The sequence below is a fragment of the Canis lupus genome, chromosome 29 (genome assembly GCF_011100685.1).
Source record: "Canis lupus familiaris isolate Mischka breed German Shepherd chromosome 29, alternate assembly UU_Cfam_GSD_1.0, whole genome shotgun sequence".
Lineage (NCBI taxonomy): Eukaryota > Metazoa > Chordata > Mammalia > Carnivora > Canidae > Canis > Canis lupus.
In genome coordinates, this window is record NC_049250.1 from 4,800,694 (window position 1) to 4,826,698 (window position 26,005).

The 26,005-nt window shown below is 35.8% G+C and overlaps 1 protein-coding gene across 4 annotated transcripts in view; it reads right to left on the reverse strand.

Annotated features, from left to right (window-relative positions):
- RB1CC1 (RB1 inducible coiled-coil 1) overlaps window positions 1-26,005 on the reverse strand; it is a 98,661-nt gene that overhangs the window by 58,324 nt on the left and 14,332 nt on the right. For 2 of the 4 annotated variants that reach the window (XM_038579300.1, XM_038579297.1), the window contains exons 2-5: window positions 14,306-14,420; window positions 13,111-13,232; window positions 11,737-11,863; window positions 11,393-11,563 (exon numbers count right to left, since the gene is read on the reverse strand). In XM_038579300.1, the coding sequence (XP_038435228.1) occupies window positions 11,393-11,563; window positions 11,737-11,863; window positions 13,111-13,181 (369 nt within the window). In that variant the 5' untranslated portion in view covers window positions 13,182-13,232; window positions 14,306-14,420. Of the gene's footprint in view, window positions 1-11,392; window positions 11,564-11,736; window positions 11,864-13,110; window positions 13,233-14,305; window positions 14,421-26,005 lie in introns of those variants that run through there. The other 2 variants (XM_038579298.1, XM_038579299.1) reach the window with 1 other exon arrangement.

Sequence of the window (26,005 nt, forward strand, 5' to 3'; positions counted from 1 at the left end):
AGGTTAACAGCAGACCTCTCCACAGAGACCTGGCAGGCCAGAAAGGGCTGGCAGGATATATTCAGGGTCCTAACTGAGAAGAATCTGCAGCCAAGAATACTTTATCCAGCAAGGCTCTCATTCAGAATAGAAGGAGAGATAAAGAGCTTCCAAAATAGGCAGAAACTGAAAGAATATGTGACCACCAAACAAGATCTGCAAGAAATATTAAGGGGGACTCTGTAAAAGAAAGAGGAAGTCCAAGGAAACAATCCACAAAAACAGGGACTGAATAGGGATCATGATGACAATAAATTCATATCTTTCAATAGTAATTCTGAACATGAATGGGGTTAATGACCCCATCAAAAGGTGCAGGGTTTCAGACTGGATAAAAAAGCAAGACCCATCTATTTGCTGTCTACAAGAGACTCATTTTAGAGGTAAGGACACCTACAGCCTGAAAATAAAAGGTTGGAGAACCATGTACCATTCAAATGGTCCTCAAAAGACAGCCGGGGTAGCAATCCCATATAGATAAATTAAAGTTTATCCCAATAACTGTAGTAAGAGATGAAGAGGGACATTATATCATATTTAAAGGATCTATCCAACAAGTGGAACTAACAATCATCAATATTTATGCCCCGAATGTGGGAGCTGCCAAATATATCAATTAATAACAAAGACATACTTAGATAATAATACTTATACTTGGTGACTTGAATACAGCGCTTTCTACAATTGACAGATATTCTAAGCACACATCTCCAAAGAAACAAGAGCTTTAAATGATACACTGGACCAGATGGATTTCACAGATATTTACAGAACTTTACATCCAAACTCAACTGAATACACATTCTTCTCAAGTGCACATGGAACTTTCTCCAGAATTAGACCACATACTGGGTCACAAATCAGGTCTTAACCAATACCAAAAGATTGGGATCGTCCCCCTGCATATTTTCAGACCACAATGCTTTGAAATTAGAACTAAATCACAAGAAGAAGTTTGGAAGGATTTCAAACATGTGGAGGTTAAGGACCAACCTGCTAAAAAATGAAAGGGTCAACCAGGAAATTAGGGAAGAATTAAAAAGATTCATGGAAATTAATGAGAATGAAGATACAACCATTCAAAATCTTTGGGATACAGCAAAAGCAGTCCTGAGGGGGAAATACATCGCAATACAAGCATCCATCCAGAAACTGGAAAGAATTCAAATACAAAAGCTAACCTTGCACCTAAAGGAGCTAGAGAAAAAACAGCAAACAGATCCTACACCCAAAAGAACAAGAGAATTAATAAAGATTCGAGCAGAACTCAATGAAATAGAGACCAGAAAACTGTGCAAAAGATCAGCAAAACCAGGAGTTGGTTCTTTCAAAGAATTAATAAGATAGATAAACCATTAGCCAGCCTTATTAAAGAAAAGAGAATAAAGACTCAAATTAATAAAATCATGAATGAGAAAGAAGATCACCACCAATACTAAGGAAATACAAACAACTTAAAAAACTTATTATGAGCAGCTATAAGCCAATAAATTAGGCAATCTAGAAGAAATGGATGCATTTCTGGAAAACTACAAACTAACAAACTGGAACAGGAAGAAACAGAAAACCTGAACAAGCCAATAACTAGGGAGGAAATTGAAGCAGTCATCAAAAACCTCCCCAAACACAAAAGTCCAGGGCCAGATGGCTTCCCAGGGGTATTCTATCAAACGTTTAAAGAAGAAACCATACCTATTCTACTAAAGCTGTTTGGAAAGACAGAAAGAGATGGAGTGCTTCCAAATTCGTTCTATGAGGCCAGGATCACCTTAATTCCAAAACCAGACAAAAACCCTACCAAAAAGGAGAATTATAGACCAATATCCCTGATGAACACGGATGCAAGAATTCTCAACAAGATACTAGCCAATAGGATCCAACAATACATTAAGAAGATTATTCACCATGACCAAGTGGGATTTATCCCCGGGATGCAAGGCTGGTTGAACACTCGTAAAGCATTCAATGTGATTGATCATATCAAAAAGAGATAAAACAAGAACCATATGATCTTCTCAATAGATGCAGAGAAAGCATTTGACAAAATACAGCATCTATTCCTGATCAAAACTCTTCAGAGTGTAGGGATAGAGGGAACATTCCTCAACATCTTAAAAGCCATCTACGAAAAGCCCACAGCAAATATCATTCTCAATGGAGAAACAATGGGAGCCTTTCCCCTAAGATCAGGAACATGACAGGGATGTCCACTCTCACCACTGCTATTCAACATAGTACTAGAAGTCCTAGCCTCAGCAATCAGGTAACCAAAAGAAATCAAAGGCATTCAAACTGGCAAAGAAGTCAAACTCTCCCTCTTCGCAGATGACATGATTCTGTACAGAGAAAACCCAAAAGCCTCCACCCCAAGATTGCTAGAACTCATACAGCAATTCAGCAGTGTGGCAGACTACAAAATACAAAATCAATGCCCGGAAATAAGGGGCATTACTAAACTAACAATGAAACCAAAGAAAGAGAAATTAAGGAGTCAATCCCATTTACAATTGCACCCAAAAGCATAAGATACATAAGAATACACCTAACCAAAGAAGTAAAAGATCTATACCCTGAAAACTACAGAACACTTCTGAAAGAAACTGAGGAAGACACAAAGAAATGGAACAATATTCCATGCTCATGGATTGGAAGAATTAATATTGTGAAAATGTCAATGCTACCCAGGGCAATTTACACGTTTAATACAATCCCTACCAAATACCCCGAACTTTCTTCAGAGAGTTGGAACAAATCTTCTTAAGATTTGTGTGGAATCAGAAAAGACCCCGAATAGCCAGGGGAATATTAAAAAAGAAAACCAGAGCTGGGGGTATCACAATGCCAGATTTCAGGTTGTACTACAAAGCTGTGGTCATAGATCAATGGAACAGAATACAGATCATAGAATACAGAACATAGATCAATACATTTTACAGAACATAGATCAATGGAACAGAATACAGAATCCAGAAGTGGACCCTCAACTTTATGGTCAACTAATATTCGACTATTCACTGGAAAAAAGTCTCTTCAATAAATGGTGCTGGGAAAATTGGACATCCACATGCAGAAGAATGAAACTAGACCATTCTCTTACACCATACACAAAGATACACTCAAAATGGATGAAAGATCTAAAAGTGAGACAAGAATCCATCAAAATCCTAGAAGAGAACACAGGTCACAGCAACTTCTTGCAAGATACATCCATGATGGCAAGAGAAACAAAAGCAGAAATGAGCTACTGGGACTTCATCGAGATAAAAAGCTTCTGCACAGCCAAAGAAACAGTCAACAAAACTAAAAGACAACCTACAGAATGGGAGAAGATATTTGCAAATGACCTATCAGATAAAGGGCTAGTGTCCAAGATCTATAAAGAACTTATTAAACTCAACACCAAAGAAACAAACAATCCAATCATGAAATGGGCAAAAGACATGAACAGAAATCTCACAGAGGAAGACATGGCCAACAAGCACATGAGAAAATGCTCCGCATCACTGGCCATCATGGAAATACAAATCAAAACCACAATGAGATACCACCTCATACCAGTGAGAATGCGGAACATTAACAAGGCAGGAAACAACAAATGTTGGAGATAATATGGAGAAAGGGGAACCCTCTTGCACTGTTGGTGCAAATGTGAACTGATACAACCACTCTGGAAGACTGTCTGGAGGTTCCTCAAAGAGTTAGAAATAGATCTGCCCTAGGACCCAGCAATTGCACTGCTGGGGATTTACCCCAAAGATACAGATGCAATGAAACGCCGGGACACCTGCACCCCAATGTTTCTAGCAGCAATATCCACAATAGCCAAACTGTGGAAGGAGCCTCGGTGTCCATCAAAAGATGAATGGATAAAGAAGACATGGTATATGTATAGAATGGAATATTACTCACCCATTAGAAACGACAAATACCCACCATTTCCTTTCTGTGGACGGACCTGGAGGGTATTATGCAGAGTGAAGTAAGTCAATCGTAAAAGGACAAACAATATATGGTCCCGTTCATTTGGGGAATATAAAAATTAGTGAAAGGGAATAAAGGGAAAGGAGAAAAAATGAGTGAAAATATCAGTGATGGTGACAAAACATGAGAGATACCTAACTCTGGGAAATGAACAAGGGGTAGTGGAAGGGGAGGTGCGTGGGGGGTGGGGGTGACTGGGTGATGGGCACTCAGGGGGGCACTTGGCGGGATGAGCACTGGATGTTATGCTGTATGTTGGCAAATTGAATTCCAATAAAAAAAAATAGATAAATACAGTTGACCCTTGAACAACGTGGGTTTGAAGTGCACAGGCCCATTTTTATGTGGAGTTTTTTTATAGTTATAGCACTGTAAATGTATTTTTCTTCCTTATTATTTTCTTAATAACATTTTCTTTTCTCTAACTTACTTTATTGTAGAATACAGTATATAATAACTATGACATGCAAATTGTGTTGAGCTACTGTTTATGTGAACAGTAAGGCTTCCTCCAGCCAATAGTAGGCTATTGGTTAAGTTTTGGGGAAGTCAAAACTATACACGGATTTCCTACTGTGTGAGATGTTGGCACCCCTAACCCCCATGTTGTTCAAGAGTCAACTGTATAATCTAAATACTAGTCCTTTCTGTAATATGTAGTTTGCAAATATTTTCCCATCTGTAGCTTATTTTATCTTCTTGACAAGGTCAAAAATATTTATTTTTGCAGAGAAAAGATTTTTTGTTTTTGAATTCCAATTTATTGACTATTTCTTTTATGGATTGTGCTTTTGGTGTCATATCTAAGAACTCCTGACCAAGCCCTAGGTCCCAAAAATTTTCTATGTTATCTTCTAAAAGTTTTGTAACTTTACATTTAAATATATGATCCATTTTGAGTTAATTTTGCAAGGCATGAAATAAGGCAATCTTCATTTTTTTTGTCCTATGAATGTCCAATTTCTCCAGCACCATTTGTTTTTTAATGGTAAGAGACTCTGAATCTCATTCAAATCCTGTGTTTAGGAACCCTCTCTCATCACTCCAGGAGAGGGAAAAGGGAGTCATTGTGGCCAGAGTGGAGTAGAAATTCAAGTTCCTAACCCTGTGTCTCTGACACCTGGTGGTAAATGAAAACACCTCCTTGTTACTGCTGGGTGGGGATACGGGTCCCCTGCCACCCCCATCGGATATTACCCTGGATATTACGATTTACAGTCATGGAATATACACATTTGGTTATGGCACAGTATCATATATTATGAGATTAGATAGAGATCTATATCCCACAGATTTTTATGTATTTGTTAATTTCCATTTACTTCATTATATTTTCAAATTTCCCTTATGATTTCTACTTTGGCTTTTGATAATTAAAAAGTATATTGTTTATTTTCTACATATTTGGGAATTTTAAGATATCTTTCTGTTTTTAATTTCTAATTTCCATTGTGATCCGAAAATTCTATACGATTCCAATTATCTACTTAATTTTTTTATGGCAGCATATGTCTACCTTGATGACACTCCATGTGTACTTGAACAGGTATTCTTTTCTCTAAACAGCAACGAGATCAAATTGATTTATAATACTGATTACATTTTCTATATCTCTATTGACTTTCCACCTATTTATTGTGTCAATTACTGAGAGAAATAAATCTTCAAGTATAATGTGGAAAAAAAATGTGTATAATGAATTTTAACTCATCACAAGACATCATTAGTTGAATGAAAAGGCAACAGAAAGGCAGGAGATAATTTTAACATTTAAGCACATGGCTTTATAAAGATTATATAAAGGCAATTAAAATCACTTACAAAAGGATTAGCAACTCAATAAAGAATAAGAAACTAGAAGAATAACTTCACAAAAAGTATATGCAAAGTCTCATAAGTGGAAACCTGCTCATCCTTATTAATATAAACTAAGTTGGGATCCCTGGGTGGCGCAGCAGGTTTGGCGCCTGCCTTTGGCCCAGGGCGCGATCCTGGAGACCCGGGATCGAATCCCATATCAGGCTCCCGATGCATGGAGCCTGCTTCTCCCTCTGCCTGTGTCTCTGTGCCTCTCTCTCTCTCTGTGACTATCATAAGTAAATAAATAAAAATTAAAAAAATATATATATAAACTAAGTTACAATGGCCTACAAGTACACACAGATCAGAATGAATACAATTAAAAGCACCAAGAAAACCAAGTATCAGTGGGTTTGTTGAGCAAGTAGAACAATCATACACTGATGGGAATATAAACAGATATAACCACTTCAAACATTAGCAGCATGTAAAGTTAAGAAGAGGCATACCCAACAGAATTCAAAAGGTGCACTAAACAACTGCAAAGATATTCACAGCAGCTTTACCCACAATAGTCTATAACCAGAAATATCTATCAACATAGTTAAGTGAACCATGGCATATTCATACACAGAAACCATGCTGCGATGAATGTAAACCGTTAATTCATGCAATTCCATGAATGAATCTCAGGAACATAATGTTAAATAAAAGAGGCCAGATACAAAAGAAAACAAACTATGATTCCATCTATTCAAAGTTCTAAAGAGGCAAACTAATTCATGGTTTTAAAGTCAGGATATTGGTTGATTTTATGGAAGAGGGATGATGGGAGAAAGAATGGGAGAAAGCATTAAGTAGGGCTTCTAGGGTGATAACATATTTTAGAATTTCACTTTGTGAAAATGTGCCACAAATAAATGTACAATTATGATTTGTACATTTTCTAATATGTATATATCTCACAAAATAAAATTTTGTAAATAAAAATTATTAATTTCTCTAATGATGATATCTGAATCCAAGGTCACATACCACAATTGGGGTGACCAAATGTGAACTTTGGCAATGTGACTTTAGAAGACCAGACTCCTGCCACTGCTACAGGGCCTCTAATTCCTCATAAAATGCACTGTCTGACATGATCACTGTTTTGATTATTGTAGCCTTTCCCTATGTTTTAAAATCTGAAGAATATTAACCCCTCTACCTTCCATTCTTCTTTTTCTTAACTTTCTTAACTATTCCTGAACACTGATGCTTCCCTGTAAACTTTTTTTACTTCCCCATAAACTTAAAGTCCATTTTATCTAAAACAAACTAAACAAAAAAACTCAAAGTTCCTCCTCAATCTCCAAAGCAAAAATTCCTTTTTCCCCCATGCCGATGCTTTTCATGGCAACTTTAAATGCAATTCATTAAGTTCATGAATATATTAAGATTACGACTGTGAAAATTAAGAATATATTAAGAATCTTATTATTAGGTTTAGAGGTAAAATTTAGTGATTCACCAGTTGCATATAACATCCAGTGGACAACATTACTTCAAGTGCCGCCTTAATGCCAATTACCCCACTCCCTACCCCATCCAGCAACCCCGTTTCCTAGAGTTCAGCATCTTAATCTTACGGTTTGCCTCCCTCTCAATTTTCGTCTTATTTTTCCTTCCCTTCCTCTATGTTTATCTGTTTTTCCTTAAATTCTACATGAGTGAAATTCATATAGTATTTGTCTTATATTTTTGTCTTATATATTTGTCATATAGTATTTGTCATATAGTATTAGCATAATAATACCCTCTAGTTCCATCCATGTCATTTCAAATAGCAAGATTTCATTCTTTTTCATGGCCGAGTAATACTCCATTTTATGTAACTATATATGTATGCACATACACATCTTTATCTATTCATCTGTTGATGTACATATGGGCTCTTTCCATAGTTTGGCTATTGTGGACCTTGCTGCTATAAACACTGGGGTGCATGTGCCCCTTCAAATCACTACATTTGTATCCTTTGGATAAATACCTAGTAATACAATTGCCGGTCACACAGCAGTTCTATTTCTAATTTTAAGGAACCCCTACACTGTTTCATAGTTTAAGAATATGTTTTTTCATTGGCTTATAACTTATGTTTTTGAACAGAATTTTATATATTTCTTGTTAATACTTAGATTGTAATATATTTTCCATTTCCATTCCAAAGCAAGCTCCAGTATGGAGAAATGTGAATGTTTATATATTTATCACATATCCAACCACCTTACCAAAATTATTTCTGATAGCTCTTTATTAAATCCTCATGATATTCCAAATATACAACCGTATCATCATCTAAAATGGATGTTTTTCACTTCTTTTCCATTAATTTTGCCACTCACTTCACTTTCATTTTATTTCAGTACGTTTTTTAGAAGTTCCAAAGAATACTGAGTAGACAGGATTCTGATTGATGCAAAAATGGCTCTAATGTTTTGTTGATTTGAAAGCTGATTATCTTTTCTATTTGGTCAATTCTGTATTTTATTTTGTTTCCTTGTAGAGTAATGTTACTTATTAAGAATAGCTGCTAAATTTTAACATATGCTTCTTCTGGATAATATTAATATGACTAGGTTTTCTCCTATAAATATTCATGATTGAGGCAACTAATTATATTAATACATTTCCAAGTATTGAGCCACCCATTCTTATAATATACCCCCTTTTTGCTAATATATTACTCTTTTAATACTCTCCTGGTATTATCTGTAAAAAAGAAATGAATATATTATGTATTTTCACGTTATAAAATATTAAATCTAGCCCATAAAGAGACATTATCAAAAATCTCTCATTTTAAATTATGATAAATATACATGGAAATTATTGTTTGAACCCATTTTTAAGTGTATGATCAGAAGCATTAGGTTATTCTTATTGCTGTGCAACCATTACCACCATCCATCTCCAGAATTTTTTCATCATCCCAAAGTGAAACTGTATCCAATACACAATTAATTCAACTCTCTCCTCACCACCCATCCTTGAGTGAGTATTCTTCTATTTTCTTTCTCTATAAATCTGACTCTTCTAGGTACCTTATATAATTGAGATTGCACAGTATTTGTCCTCAAGGTTCATCCATATTGTAGTTCACATCAGTGTTCTTCCTGACAAGGTTAAATAATGTCCCATTGTATGTACACACCACATTCTGTTTATCAATTCACCTACCAATGGACATTTGGGGTTGTTTATACCATTTGGCTGTAGGATATAATTCTGCTATGAATACTGGTGTACATAATTATGTTTTATTAAGTTTTCCTATAATTATTACCATTTAGCCTGTGTTGGTAGGCAAATACAGATCTGACTTCTTTTTCTCACAAATTAAATCTTTTATTATAAATTTATAACTTTGTTCTGTTTAATGCTTTAACATCAAGTTTATCAAAAATGAATACTGCCATTTAAAATTTTGGTACATTTAACCTACCAGTTCTGTGCATTTCTTTTTATACTTTTTAAAAAAAATATTTTCTTTATTTATTCATGAGAGACATAGGCAGAGGAAGAAGCTTCGTGCAGGGAGCCCAATGTGGGATTTGATCCTGGGACTCCAGGATCACACCCTAAGCCAAAGGCAGATGGTCAAATGCTGAGCCACTCCCCAGGCATCCCTCTTTTTATATTTTAGCAAACTGTTTTAACTGTATGTCTTGTGATGATATAGTTTTTTTTTTTTTTTTCACTTCATAAAACTTTTCTTCTTCTAAGAAGTTGGCTACATTAATTAACAAGTGACATACTGGATTGTATTAATCTAATTATTTTTAGTATTGTTTCTGTTACATCCTTTTTAGAGTTTTGTTAGATTAATAAATTATTCATTCCTTGTTCCTCTGTATTACTCTTGATGCCCTCTGTTTCCTATTTCTGTCTTGATCTTTGCCTGCAAGAACCTTTAAAGTCTTTAACTTAAATTGTGTCATTAGATATTGCTAGAACTATTTCTAGATTAATCCTCTTTCTCATTTCATCTATTTAACTTAAAAGTTTTGTAATACATTTTGATATGCCTTTGTTTAATCTAGTTTTATTTGTTCTTTTGACTTCATTCTAATCACTTAAAAATTTACATATCCTATTTGATTATCCTTTAATTTTTGGTAATATCACATTTTTCTATTAGCACGTATTACCTATATTTTCACCCAAATAAAAAATATTACTTTTTAAATGGTATACAAATGTGTAGGCTAAAGTATAAATAGCTTATTTGAACATCAATATTCTTGTTTTTTCAGTAAAAAAACTAAAGGACTGTATTATATACATTTGTTTACAGAATTTGTTTTTAAAAAGTAATTCTGCTATTACAAAAACATTTCTAGACTGATGCTTATGTTCTAGAAAGATGAGGTTATTCTTTTTATGTTGCATCCTATGTGAAAAAAATGATAGTTTCATACATGTACATACTACACTAAAACAAACTGCTGATTTACTTAAAGCAATGTAATTATTTTGTTAATTTGCTTATTTTTATAAATGGTAAATACTGTTATTAGGTTCTAAAAGATAACATTTTTTCATCTCAAAGTAAAGTAAATGTGTCTTACTAATGATAACTTAGAGCCAGTATTACATTATTAGGTATGGGTAACTCAAAAAGTAAAACCAAAGGACTATGAAACAATCCATGGACACTGCAGAAAGCAATATAAGAGGTATATGTTGGAAAGAAACTTTGTTCTCCTCTAGGACCTAAGTATATGAATATGAATTAAAGATATTGAATTAAAGAATCACATTTTTAAGATTTATGTAAGCTCCCTTTGTTTCAGTCTACTCTAACACAGGTAATTTTATTGATTATAGTAATGTTCAGAAGTCATTAACTGTGTATCATCATTTAGAAAAAACCTGATCACATTTAAAACAGCTTTTCCACTCTAAGATCTTGTAACTCTTTGCAAATGCAGGATTAACTAATAATGTAGGAGTCTAAAATTTAAAAACCAGACATATTAACTAGCAAAATATTTCCCCCACAACTTTGTGTTTTGCATGCTTCCTCTGTAATTCAGACCACTCTGCTAGCTACTTATTTATCTGAGTAGAGTTGATGCACAATGTTATATTAGTTTCAGGTGTACAAGATTTGTGATACAACAACTCTATACTTTAGGCTATGCTTACCACAAGTGTAGCTATCATCTGTCACCATACAATTCTATTACAGTATTACTGACTATATTCTTTGTGCTGTATCTTTTATTCTCATTTATTCATTCTGTAACTGGAGGCCCATATCTGCCGTTCTCCTTCACCCATCCCCCTAACTCCTGTCCCCTGTGACAACCATCCCTTTGTTCCCTATGCTATTTAGATTTGAATGCTATTAGAAATTATTGATTTATTAGACCATTCGATGCCTTAAAAAGGCTAATACTTCATGAAAATATTACCAAGTATATGAATAAGACATCATTTTGTCAAGTAACTAATTTTCTTTTTTTTTTTGAATTATACTAGATGTAAGCATAATAATTTCAAAAAACAATTATTTTTATCTTACCACTGCAAGTTGTGTCCTTGAAGCAACTGTGTGAAAAACTGCAGGCATCATAAGAGACTCTTCAACTTTTATTTCCATGTCATTTTCTGTTGAAAAGGTAGTTTTCGGAATAGCAGGTGGACGATCACATAAGATCATTTCTTTGTTAAAAAGAAAAATTGGATTTGTGTCCTACAGAAATAAAAAAGTAAAAGAAACTGAAGTAAAATGTTATAAACACTGAACATGCACACTCCCTTCAATATATGAAGCAGATAAACCTTACTTTTGAATGTTGAGTTCCCAGTTCCCTATGTAATGTGGAGTTGAAGCATGTTTGTGCAAAAGGGTTCATGGACACATACCGTCCCAGCACTGTAGGTGCACACTCTTCGATCTGCAGCCATGCATTCTCCTCCATTTACCACCAGCACCTGATGCTGAATTGCAATCTTGTATTTGCTATGAATGGCATGCTTGAGGTCTGCCACACTTTAAAAGGGGTTGGGGTAGAAGGCAAAAAGTCAGTTATACATAACTTCCCAATGAAAACTTTTTTATCATCAAAGTAGCACTGTGTAAAAATATTTGATATTAATTTCACTCTAAAAATTTCCCCAAAAACAGTATTAAAATATACTTCTTGTTTCTGGAATCAGATTCCATAATCAACTGGCTGATCTTAGGTGAATAAATTACGCATGTGGCACATCTAAATATGAGTCTATAAAATACAGGCAGTAGACATATTTATTTCTGTGCTCTTTATATAACACAGCAAAGGAATATGCTCAAATTAGCATCAGGTCTGTTAAAATCCTCAGAACACAGATGTCTGTTAAAATCCCAACATCACATTACACAAACTACATTAAGTATAAACTATGAAATTACTTCCTCTCCCTATCCTTCAGAAAATCATTTCTTTACAGGTAAAATTGTATTTTAAAAAACCAGAACTTAAAAAAAATAATTTCAAATTCCATTTTTGAAGCTAAGAATATTAATTCCACAAGATACTTATAATATTTCCGCTGTCAGATTTATTTATTCTGTATTGCTAGCATGTCTTTGCTATGAGGGCCACTACCAAAATACAAGCAGGAATAGTTGTTAGTATTTTCTTCCTTGCTGTTTGGCCTCAAAATATATCCTCCCTCCCCCTGACAATTCTCCCCACCTTTCACAAATATAAGAGGATGGGCATTCATTGATTGAATACTGGAATCCCCTGCAAAGTTGGAGAATTATTAGATTATGAGTCCTACTAACCTACTAACTTGGTTAAAAATATTAAACTGATTTTCTTCCTGCATCAACAAACAAAAATACTACTGAATTTATTCATACAAGGGAATAAAAACAAATCACCAAAATACAAGAGACTGGACACATGCTGCTTTATATTGCTAGCAATAACTTCTTTAGCAAGGTCCTGGGAAATTTAGAAGAGCAATTAGCTTTGAAAACTTCTATTTGATAGTTTTAGTTTGAAATCAGTTTGTTTGTTTATTGCAAATAATACATTCACACAAACAGAACAAAGCACAACTTTATGAATTTTTAACTTTTAGCGTTTTAGTGAAAGATGACAACTATATACATATTATGCTGAGATAGAGATTTAAGATACTGCTACTCTTATTTAACAAAGAAACAGTTTTTTTCCCAAATAAAGTAGTTTAACGTTTTGCATACAGAAATGCAAAAGTGATGAGATTAAATGAAATACAGCTTACGTTTGCACTGTAAGTTCAGTGTCAAATGTCAGGGTAGTTCCAGTGTTAACCAGAAATACATATAACTTCATGATGATTTCTCTGAATTCTGTGAGCGTCTACCTCACACTCTGATCTGGTTACTAAATGAAACAGACAAGAAAAATGGTCAGTTTTACAAACACAACTACAAATACAAATATCTTCATGTAAGACATGGCATAGTTGTAATACATAAATAACAACAAAACAATAGTTTTTCTGTTTACAGAAGTGAGATAAGTGAAAAGCATAACTGTTCTACATTAAAAAAATTTAAGGAAGAGGTCAGCAATTAGAAAATTATGTGTATATTTCATACTGTCTTCATGTACCCTTCTACATTAATAATTAATCTGATCAAAGATTCTTCCTAACTCACAAAGTTCTTCCCTGCTTCTCTCTGTATCACAGGAAACTGTCTTAAGGTTAAATTTACTAATAGCAAGTAAGAGCAGCCACTACTTGCAAGTTAGGGGAAATGAGTTAGTTCTTCCACAGCTGCCTCTTAATCTAAAGTCTCCCTCCACACTGAGTTAGAAATGCTCCATAAAAACTGTGACCCTAACAGTTATATCATCTAGTTGCACAGTTGAAAATGACAGGTCCAGAAATTAGAATATTTAAAACAACTGTGTGTTTAAGAAGCTGTACAAGTCAAAACTTCATATATAAAATAAACTTCCTCAGGGTGCCTGGGTGGTTCAGTCAGATGAGTGGCTGACTCTCCGTTTTGGCTGAGGTGATGATCTCAGGTTTGTGAGATTAACGCTTGAGACAGACTCCATGCTCAGTGGGGTGTCTGCTTGAAATTCTCTCAAGCTCTGTCTATGCCCTTCCCCCACCTAACTCCTCATGTGTACACATACTCTAAAAAATTAATAAATCTTTGAAAAATAAAATAAACTTCCTCATCTATAAGAAGGGGCAGGTTTCAAATCTAGCAATTTATTTTTTTATCATTAGAGGTAAAAATCTCCCAAATTAATGGAAGTGATGAGAAACAATAAACTAACAGACAATAGAATATATCTTTCCTTATATTCTTTCCAGTGAGCTTCAGAGTAAAATCAGGGAAGAAAGAAAAAAATAAATACAGTCTTAAAATTAAAGTTTCCAAAATTATTCTTTAAATGAGTTATATGAAAAACGTATGAATTTAGGAACTGTGACTTACCGTCAGGCACTGTGAAAAGGACTACCACTTTTCTTAAGAAGCAGATTAAAACTGGTTTATGTTTGCTTTGCTTGATGTTGGCAACTGAATGGCATTACTGGTTAAACTCAGTAAACTGAAAAAGGAAAAAAAAAATCTGGATTATCCTAGAGAGAAATAATTCAGTATGCAACAACATATGGTTATTGTTCTTTGTTTAAAAATTCCCATCTTCAGATAATAGAAAGACTAATTTCTATTAATCTCTCTTCCTATCTGTACATTCACTAAAACCATAAAAGCATAACTTTGACCTATAACACTCCATTAAAAGACACAAAAGTATCTAAAAAAACTCTCCAAAACTGCCAAATTGTGCAGCTATTTCTTAGGTGCAGAATTATATATTTATATATTTATATATTTAAAATATAATGGCAAAAATGAGCCTGGCTGTAGTCTGACTGCCACAGGGTTTAATTCTGGCCTCATTACTCATAAATGATCCTGGGAAACTTCCTTAATGGTCTTGATTTCTTGTTTTGTAAAATGAATACAAAATGGTACCTGTAGCAGGCAACCTCTAAAATAGCCCCTCCACCTCTGGGTATCCATATTCCAGTGAAATTCCTACCCCTACTGGTATGGGCAGAGCCCATGATCTGTCTCTGAGGTTAATGACATGTCACATGACTGCTACTCAAGATTATAACTTCCATCATGCCAGCTGACTTCTTCCCTTGCCAGCTTTGATGGAAGTAATAAGCTGCCATGGAGAAGCCCATGTGGCGAGAAACTTAAGTTAGCCTCAGTGGGAAGCTGACAGTCTGAGTCTGACAAGCTGCAAGGAACTTAATCTTGACAACCACCACTGAGCTTGGAAGCAAACCACTCCTTGGTTGAACACCAGAAAAGATTCCAGTCCCGGCAAACACCTTTCACTGCAATCTTCTGAGAGACCTCAATGCAGAGGACCCAGCCAACCTATATCCAGAAAATGTAACCTAAAACATTTCTTACTCAGCAAAAGATAATTAATATAGTTTCCTACATTATAGGGATATTATGAGAATTAAGGGAGAAAAAGTATGAAAAAAAATTCAATGTATTAGCCTGCTACTTGGCAGGGAATAAGAATTTAGCACTCCTTCTTGGGCTCTTTTTCCTCTGTCAACTCTCCAATGTTTGGGTGGGACTGCACCACCACCTCCAAGTCCAAGAGTACACTTTATCTTACAAGTTAAAAGGAGTTCTTCTGTTTTCTGAAGGATTAGGTAGCTAAAAGTATGGTGACTCAAATGGAAGGAGTATTGGCAGCAGAGATCATTCATTCATCCAAACAGAACAAACACTTACTGAGCCTTATGTGTCAGGACTGTGTATTTAGTGAACAAAATAGACATGATCTTTCCCCTGATAGAGATCACAGTCTTGAAGAAAAAGAAATAAGAAGAAAGTAAACATGCTATAAGTTGCAATAAATGCAAAGAAAGAGGATTGGGTAGCAAGAAAGACCTACTTTAGATTTGGGTGATCAAAGTGGGCCTCCATGTGGGTTACATTTAAATAAGGTCATAGGAAGGACAACAAAAGCCTGTTCTATAAAGGTGGGTAAAGCAATACAAGAAAATACATTTGTGAATCTCAATATAAAATCTTTATAATAATCATTATATTATAAGTTTTTTACTTCTGTTTCCTTTTAAATACTATTTACCTTGTTTTGGTATAACTTCACACTTAGAAAAAAGTTACAGAAATAGTACCAAAAGCTCCTTGCACCCTTTACCCAGTGTTATCAACAACATATACTGCTCCATTTGCTTTATCATTTGGGCCACTTCATGCTACATATTTGATTTCTCTTTCTCTATATATATACATATACACCACACATTAAGATATATTCTTTCTGAGCTGAGAGCAATCTACAGACAGAATGTCTCATCCATAAATACTTCAAGATGTATCCTAACAGGATTTTCTCTACATGATCAAAGTAAATTCATCAAATCATGAAATTTAACATAGATCCATATTATTATCTAATCCATAGTTTCTACTCAAATTATTGCCATCAATATGTTTTACAGTCTTCCCTCCTCAATCTAGGATCCAATTCAGGATAATATATTGTGTTTAACTGTAAAATCTATTTAATCTCTTTCAATCTGGAACACTCTATCTTTTTCTTTTCATGAGCTAGGTACAATATTGCTCTCAATATCATAGGCTTCAGAAATTATTGTAAAGATGGACTCAGTGTCATTCCTTTGTTCCATAATACTTACAGTAAATGAAGGAAACTCTGTTAAATGTAGCAGCTACTATGTGCCTTACAAAAAGACCAAACTTTTCACCTGGTGTTCACCCTAACAAATAGCTCAACCTAAAAACCACAATCATTAACAATGCTTACATAAACAGCTACCCAAACAAACTTTCTTTGAAAATTAGTCTGTATGTACAATTCACGAATAATGTAAAACGAGTTCACAGACAGTTCTGATTGCTGTGGCTCTAGAACTTAGGCTATAATTTTACTCCACTATATAGACACACTTGACACTGTCATTTAAGTAATTTATTTTTTTTCTTTTTCATTTAGCTCATTTCTAACAGTTCCTAAGTGATATTAATGACAGCATCATTTTGAGAAGGACCTCCTGACTTATCCTGATGTAACATCCCATGTTTTCATCCATTACCTTTGAAGCCAAAGCACTGGCAACCTTTTTTTTTTTTTTTTTTTTTTAATTCATGAGAGAGAGAGAGAGAGAGAGAGAGAGAGGAGGCGGAGACACAGGCAGAGAGAGAAGCAGGCTCCATGCAGGGAGCCCAACGCGGGACTCAATCCTGGGTCTCCAGAATCAGGCCCTGGGCCGAAGGCAGCGCTAAACCGCTGAGCCACCCGGGCTGCCCAGCTCTGGCAACTTTAAGCAGAAGCCTCCCTCTGAATCTTCACTCTATATCCTATTTATTGTCATCTACCACCCAGGGCCTGTGTTAAAATAACACGAGAAAAATCTAACTCGTAAAGTGAGTCATCATTGCCCCATGGGTCTTACAAGCTCTGGTGGTCTTTGAGTAAATGTCAGCCAACAGTATTCCTAAAATTTGCATGGAACCACAAATGACCCAGAAGAGCCAAAGCAATCTTGAAAAAGAATAAAACCGGAGGTATCACAATGCCAGATATCAAGATATACTCAAAAGCTGTAGTAATCAAAATAGTATGGTACTGGCACAAAAACAGACACACAGATCAATAGAACAGAAGAGAGCTCAGAAATAAACCCAAGATTATATGATCAATTAATCTTTCACAAAAGAGGTTAAGAATATGCAATGGGAAAAAGTTTCTTCAACAAATGCTGCTGGAAAAACAGGATAGCTGCATGCAAAAGAATGAAACTGGACCACTTTCTTATACCATACACAAAAATAAACTCAAATGGATTAAGACCTAAATGTGAAATCTGAAACCATAAAAATCCTAGAAGAGAGTACAGGCATTTCTCTGACATCAGCTATAGCAACTTTCTTCTAGGTCTGTCCACTGCAGAAAGGCAAACAAAAGCAAAAATAAAGTAATGGGACTACGCCAAAATAAAAGCTTCTGCACAGCAAAGTAAACAATCAACAAAACTAAAAGACAACTTACTGAATTGGTGAAGATATTTGCAACTGATACATATGTGATTAATATCCAAAATATATAAAGAACTTCTACAACTCCACACCAAAAAACCCCCAAATAATCCAATTAAAAATGATGGGCGCCTGGGTGGCTCATTAGGTTAAATGTTTACCTTCGGCTCAGGTCATGATCTCCAGGTTCTGGGACTAAGCCCCATGTTGGGTTTCCTGCTCAGCAGTGAGTCTGCCCTCTCTCTCTCTCTCTCTCTCTCTCTCTCTCTCTCTCTCTTATTCTCTCCCCCTCTGCCCCTCCTCCCTGCTCATCTCTCTCTCTCCCCTAATAAATATCTAAAATAAAAAGAGAGAAGACATGATCAGACACTTTTTCAAAGAGACAGGAATGGCCAAAAGACAAATGAAAACATGCTCATTATCACTCATTATTGGGAAAATGCAAATCAAAATCACAATGAGATATTAACTCATACCTGTCAAAATGGCTAAAATCAACAATACAAGAAACAACAAAAATTGGCAAGAATGTGGAGAAAAAGGAACCCCCATGTACAGTTAGTGGGGATGCAAACTAGTGCAGCTACTGTGGAAAACAGCATGGAGGGAAAAAATTAAAAATAAAAATTACCATATGATCCAGTAATTCCACTACTGGGTATTCAACCAAAGAATACAAAAACACTAATTCAAAAAGATATATGTGCCCCTATGTTTACTGTAGCATTATTTATAATAGCCAAGATATGGAAGCAACCTAGGTTCCACTGAAAAATGAGGGGCTGTATACACACACACACACACACACACACACACACAGGGACTATTACTCAGCCATAAAAAAGAATGAAATCTTACCATTTGCAACAATATGGATGGATCTAGAGGGTATAAAGCTAAGTGAAATAAGTCAGTTGGAAAGACAGATACCATATGATCTCATTCATGTGGAATGTAAGAAACAAAACAAGTGAACAAAGAAAAAGACAAACCAAAAAACAGACTCTTAGTTACAAGAGGGGAGGTGTGTGGGGGATGGGTAAAATAGGTGTAAAGGGGATTAGAGAGTATACTTAGGAAGAGCACTAAGTAATGTGTTGAACTGTTGAGTCATTATATTATACTCTTGAAACTAATAACACTCTATACTGAAACTGAAAAACAAAACCAAAAGCATAAAGTAAAAACTAAAAGGGAATAACAACAACAAAAAAAAAACCCCACACAAACAAAAAAACCTAATAGCTTCCAGTCACAAAACACTCATATTTAATTTCATATGTTCTATATATATGACATACAAAATGATCATAAGTAACACTGAGTGATTCATTATATGCCAGTAATTACGCTAAGTAATATTATACATAATAATTCCCTTATTTTTTGCAACATGTAAGATATCCCATTTTAACTATTTCTTTTTGGGGTTGAGGAAAAAGATACAGAAATTATACAACTTGCCCAAAAGCAGAAAGTTAGTATGAGATCCAAGAGTTTGGACCAACTTCAGTTTACAACATTTATTCAATAAAAATTTCACCTGAGGAGCTAGGATGCCCTTTTTTAGCTTTGGATATATAAGAGCAAACAATATGATAAAGTTGCCTATTCTCACAAAGGCTACATCTTAGCTAGATGACATGAAAAAAAAAAAACTTTTTTAAAGATTCTACTTATTTACTCATGAGAGACACAGAGAGAGGCAGAGACACAGACAGATTGATGTGGGACTTGATCCTAGGACCCCAGGATCACAACCTGAGCTGAGGGCAGATGCTCAACTCAACCACTAAGCCACCCAGGTGTCCCAACATGAAAATTTTTTATCTATACAAAAATTTCCTGTTATCTACTTTCAAGAAGAATAGCTACAAAAATGCAATTATTTGTAATTATACATAACTCTAAAATATCTGCTTGTACTTTTGTTTTATTCTTTAAAGATATGAATATTGTTGACTTAACAGTAACTGCCATTGATTGTTAACAAGAACTAAAAACTGTAACAGCTACATATCCTTACAATTTCTGTGAGAAAAGCTAGTATCATCCCCATCAAAAAAAGTTCAATCATCTCTCAAAGTCACAATAGCCGAAACAATCAGTTCAAATCTATGGCTGGAACTAGAAGGAAAGAACATGAATGTACCACTAAAACACATATAGTAAATACATCCCATGACTTGCCATTTTACTGTTCCATTAGAAATCCCAATACTTGCTTTCCCCCAACAATTCTACCACTTTCTAGAACCATTTTTAAGCCTTCATTTTCCTAAACTGTACTTCCTAAATACAACACAAAAAAATATCAAGATTATGTAAGGGGAGTGGAATGGCAGAACACTTCAAAACTTGACAAATGGTAAGGTTTTCAAGTGAAAAATGAGTCACCAGCCAAGAACTGGTGTAGTCCCAGGTTATGGGAGAACAAGATTCCCCTGGGTACACAGATAACATGGTTCCTTGCAGGGGGCAAAGACTGGAAATTCTTCCATATTGTGGGTCATCTTTACACAGTGGGATTCTCCAAAAACTTCACAGCTAAAGGAATGTATGTACACAGAAGAACTTACGTATGGTAGCCAAGAACACAGCTGAGTGAAATACTGAAAGTGGTCTCCTTTGCTCTGCAGCCCCCAGAGCTAAGCAGGCATCATGGTTCCAAGGTAGAAGTGGAGTCACAGAGACCCATTCCTTTACCAGTGCTGTCTTTCACTACTCAGGGTACTCACTGGGGGCCACCAACATGGCAGGGACTCCACAGCTTCTGCTGGCAGCAGAGTATAACCAGCAAGAGAATGGGGGACCCAGAAAGTCACCTGTCTCAAGCCACACTTTCAGAGAGCGAGGCAACTCAGGATCTGGGAGTCCCTGGGCAGAAAGTATTGGGTTGGCCTCTATCCCCAGCCTGCCAGGCCCATGATCACTTAGGTGGTCCCTGTGTGTCCAGAAAAAAGATCTCCAACTGATAGCAACTGAGCATGAGCACAAAGCATGCATACCACCTTGGATGGCTCATTCTGGACTCATGGGACAAGGCAAGGGAGAGGTTTCTTCTGTTACATAAAAATCTACATAAACAGCCTTGATCTTGCATCTTAACCAGCAAAGCCTAAATACTTATCTGGTCTTTTACAAAAAAAGTTTGCCAGCTTCTGCTCTAAGGCTTGAGCAACTGCAGCCAATTCACTGAGAGCTTGCACATACCTGGGTTATCACCAGGCATCTAACAGTCAAGAACTGAAGCCTAATGGTGAACACATGCTGTTTGCAACCGCAACACTCCCTGGAAATGATAGCAACAACAGCAGAGAGGAAGCCCTCCAGGAGACAGGCCCAATTTCCCAGCTAGCTTTCTAACACAGGACCAGTTTCTGGGCAGGTCACAGGAGTTACTCATTTTCTGACTTATGGGGAGGGGAAAGGGGAGAAATCAAAAAAAATGGATGAATCTTTCCATTACCTGCACTTCATTTATTTAATCCAAATATCAAAAGATGGGATCTGACTTTCTCCTCAAAACTGGTAAATGGGACAGTGTTACAACAAGTAATTAAAGGTTAACAGCCTTAAAAAAAAAAGTTTCAGGGATCCCTGGGTGGCTCAGCGGTTTAGCCCCTGCCTTTGGCCCAGGGTGTGATCCTGGAGTCCCGGGATCGAGTCCCTCATCAGGCTCCCTGCATGGAGCCTGCTTCTCCCTCTGCCTGTGTCTCTGCCTCTCTCTGTGTGTCTCTCATGAATAAATAAATAAAATCTTTAAAAAAATTTTCTATGAATTAGTAAGAAAATCCTAAAAATCCACAATAAATAGTGCATGAGAAAGTGATTCAAGTAGTTAACAAATGAGAAAAATACATGAAACCTTCTCAGTAAAGGAATACAAATCTGAAAAAGACATTATTTTCACCTATTAAACAAGCAAGAGTTTCAGACTAAGATTCCTAGATTTTCAATCTAAGAGAAAAGATATACAATAAAGTAAAATGTTAGTTTGCACAAAATTTCTCTTTGCATAAAAACACATCATCTATAACCCCACTGAAATAAAGGCAGTGACAACCTAGAGCAATAACCAAGTAGCCACAGTACCTTGTAGGGTAAAGAATTCACCTTATTCAGGGGCACGTGGGTGGCTCAGTTAGGCATCTGCCTTTGGCTCAGGTCGTGATCCCAGAGTCCTGGGATCCAACCCCACTGATCCCTGCTTAGTGGGGAGCCTGCTTCTCTCTCTCTCTCCTGCTGGTGTACTCTCTCTCAAATAAATAAATAAAATCTTAAAAAAAAAAAAAAGAATTACCCTTATCAAAGAGAGGTCTGGCCTTTATTCTTGGCTATGAGGAGGGGAACCTGAGGAATGTTCCTGCTTGATAAGGAATGTCTGTTTGGGGGCTTTAGAACAGTCTAACAATGTGAATGATTTATGATGGCAGCTTTAGGATATACAGTATCCATTCCCATCTCCAGAAAAAATGGAAACTAAAGCCATTAGTTGGACGACCTCCAAGAAGAGCTAGAGACTAAAGGTCTCTACCATATAAAGATGATAGAGCCTCAATAAAAACCCCAGACACCAAAGACTCAGGTAAGCTTCCCGAGTTAGCATTACTCTAATGTAGTGTCACACACTCTGGCTAAGATGAAGTAATTCTGTCCATGATTCCACAGGAGAGGGCAACCAGAGGATCTGCATTTCAAACCCTTCCAGACTCTCCATGCACATCTTCCTTTGCCTGCTTTTTTTTTTTTTTTAATTTTTATTTATGAGTCATAGAGAGAGAGAGAGAGAGAGAGAGACAGAGGCAGAGACATAGGCAGAGGGAGAAGCAGGCTCCGTGCACCGGGAGCCCGACGTGGGACTCGATCCCGGGTCTCCAGGATCACGCCCTGGGCCAAAGGCAGGCGCTAAACCGCTGCGCCACCCAGGGATCCCCCTTTGCCTGCTTTTAATTTTAATGTGCATCCTTTTGCTAATCAAGGAAAAGGAAATCATAATTAAGTGAATCATAATTAAGTACAGCATTTCCCCAAGGTCTGTGAGCCATCCTAGTGAATTCTCCAACCTGAAGGTGGTTGGAGGAACACCAAATCTGTAGTCAGCTGATCCGAAGTGCATGGTCCTGGGCACCACCAAACAGGTGGCTGGTATTCAAAGTGAGAGAAGTCTTATAGAGACTGTTCCATCTAACTTCAGAATATTTGTACATATAACTCTAAAATCACTGTACCCATGTTGTGGTTTCTAAATGGGACCTTTGGAGAAGTGTCTGATTCCAAAAATCTGAAGTAGAAAAACGTACTGATCACATAAGCCTGTAAAATTAAGATATGCCATTAAGCAAAGAAGCTACAAAAGAATAATAAGACCAGGTCAAAAGGGAAAGAAATCAACTTCAACAGGCTTTCGTGACTAAGATGGCACTGTCTGAGCATACAAAGAATACTTACAAATACTGTGTTATATACTACAATTAGTATAAACTCTGTAAATATTCATGTTCATAATGATACAAAAAAGAAACCAACCTTCACTGAGTTAGAGTAGCACCTATTCTAGAAATAAAAAAGGGAAGGATTTAAGGACTTATGCTCTCTTTCCCACATAAATTATACTTCAGATAACCAATATAATGAAGAAATAGCTTTTTGTAGAAAAGCTCCAACTATTACTACAGGCAAAATATGGAAGATGACAATTTTGCAATGAAATAATGGATCTATACATCAATAGACATTAAAATAATTAGAAGAAATCTGACAGATTAAGCCTGATGACAAACATGAACATACTGATCACCTGTCACACTGCTATCAAGTTTCTGTGTCTCAACCGGATGTATACAGTTTACCTATGAAATATTCTTGCCTATCTCCTCCCCAAGAAACACAAACCCCAATTTAAAAAAACTTTTACATCTATGTAGTTACCAGTTTATAGGTAACATGTGGTGTAGGGGAAAAGAAAAACAGTATTATAAGAAAATAACCAGCTAAATTCAGAAATAAACATTCTATAGGACAATGACCTAACTTAATGGCTTCAAAAACACAGGAAAAAGTCTACCTATTAAAGAAAATGTAAGAGATAATAATCAAATGTGTGGACTTCTTTGGATCCTAAAATAAAACTACTATAAAATATACTTTTGAAATTAAGCATGGAAATCTGAAGATGAATTAAGTATTAGACTATACAGAAGAATTACTATTCCATTTTGGTCATGACAATGGCATTTTAGTTATGAAACAATGCATTCTGGAAAATTAGTGTGTAAAATGATATGAGATGTTTTAAAACAGTCTAGCAATAACGAAAGCAGAAGGGGGAGAGAGAGGGAAAGGTAAGTAAGGCAGAAGGACAGTTAGGATCACCAAAATACCAGTAACTATTAAAGCACATGGGATGGACAGATTAGATTCACTGTAGTAGTCTCTCTACTTAGGACAAACGGATGGTTACTAGAAGGGATACACAGGAGGGGGTGGAGGGATGGGCTAAATAGGAAATTGGGATTAAAGAGTACACCTGTCCTGATGAGCTCCAGGTGATGTATGGAAGTGCTGAATCACTATATTGTACACCTGAAATTAACACTATACGTTAACTGGGATTAAAATAAAAACTTAAAATATATTCTACTTTTATGTACGTTTGCAACTTTCTACAAAATAGTACAAAAGTTATCACAAGCATTTTGATAATCATATTCAGCATTCATATATTATAGCTGGAGATCCACTATAAATAATTCTGACTTTTTGGAAAAGCAACTGGTGTTCATGAGTAGGTAAGTAGAAGTTTCATAAACATACATTTCTCTTAACCTAATAACTGTACCATAAAATTATAGTTCAAGTATATACAAAATACTTCACTACTTGTGAAGAGTGTTAAAAATACTTGGCTACTCATTCATCTATTCATACAGTAAAACAAGATATACAATAATTTTTTAAGAACTTATGATGTTGAATGAAAACAATACGCATAATATGACCACAAATGTGTAAAAACATGAGAGAAATACACAATGGTAAATAAATACCTCTAGCACTGGAATTAGTAATAACCTAGTAAAAACAATTTAGCTGCTGCCAGAATACACCACCTTCCTGGTTATAATCTGACCTAATGTGAAGGAAAAACAACTGACTCATATAGCAAGAGCTTAACGGACCTGGTTTAATTTTTTTTAAGAAACATTCAAGAGAGACAGTGAGAAATAGCATGCAGGAGATCAAGCATAAGCAGGAAGAGGGAGCTGAGCACAGAGCCTGACAAGCCTGACATAGGGCTTCACCAGGACCTGAGCTGAAGGCAGATGCTTAACCAAGTGAGCCAACCAGGCGCCCCCTGATTTAGATTCTTAATCTGCTACTTATAGGTTGAGTTGAAAAAAGTACCTTATACTCCCTAAGATTCAATTTTCTCATCTAAAAAGTAGAGGAAACATTTTCCTTGCTGGGTTATTGAAGGTATACTGTTCTTCAAAATTTACAAGACACAAGTTGTAAGAGAAGGGGAGGTGATGGGGATAGGGGTGCCATGACATATAACTTGAAACAAGATTAGGCCATGAAATAACTATTCATACAAAATGATGGTTACATGTGATCAATATTCTATTGCCTATTTCTGTTAACTTCCATAATAAGTAAATATAAAAATACAATAACAAAACAAAACTTACAGAACACTTTCCAGAGGTTTCTCACACCTTCAAGAGAACAAAAATAGTATAGCTAAAAGCTTGGCTCAATAACCTGGTTTTTCTGCATTTTGGTTATGTTTTTGTTTTTGCTTTTTTGAGCAATGCTAGGAGTTATTCACTAACGCAAGTCCATTCTATAAAAGGCTGCTGTAAGGAACCCTGTCTGCTCTAAACCTAACTCCTGACAATGCCTATATAAGGGTGACATGCATGTTAGAAATTATGTGTCCCACACTTCCTGAAGTTCATGCTGGACAAAAATTTAATTTCCCCCCACAGCTGTTGTTCTTTTTTTTGCGTGTTGATAGCAAGTTACTGAAACACTTTCTGAAAGCATCTTTTCACTGTGTTAAGA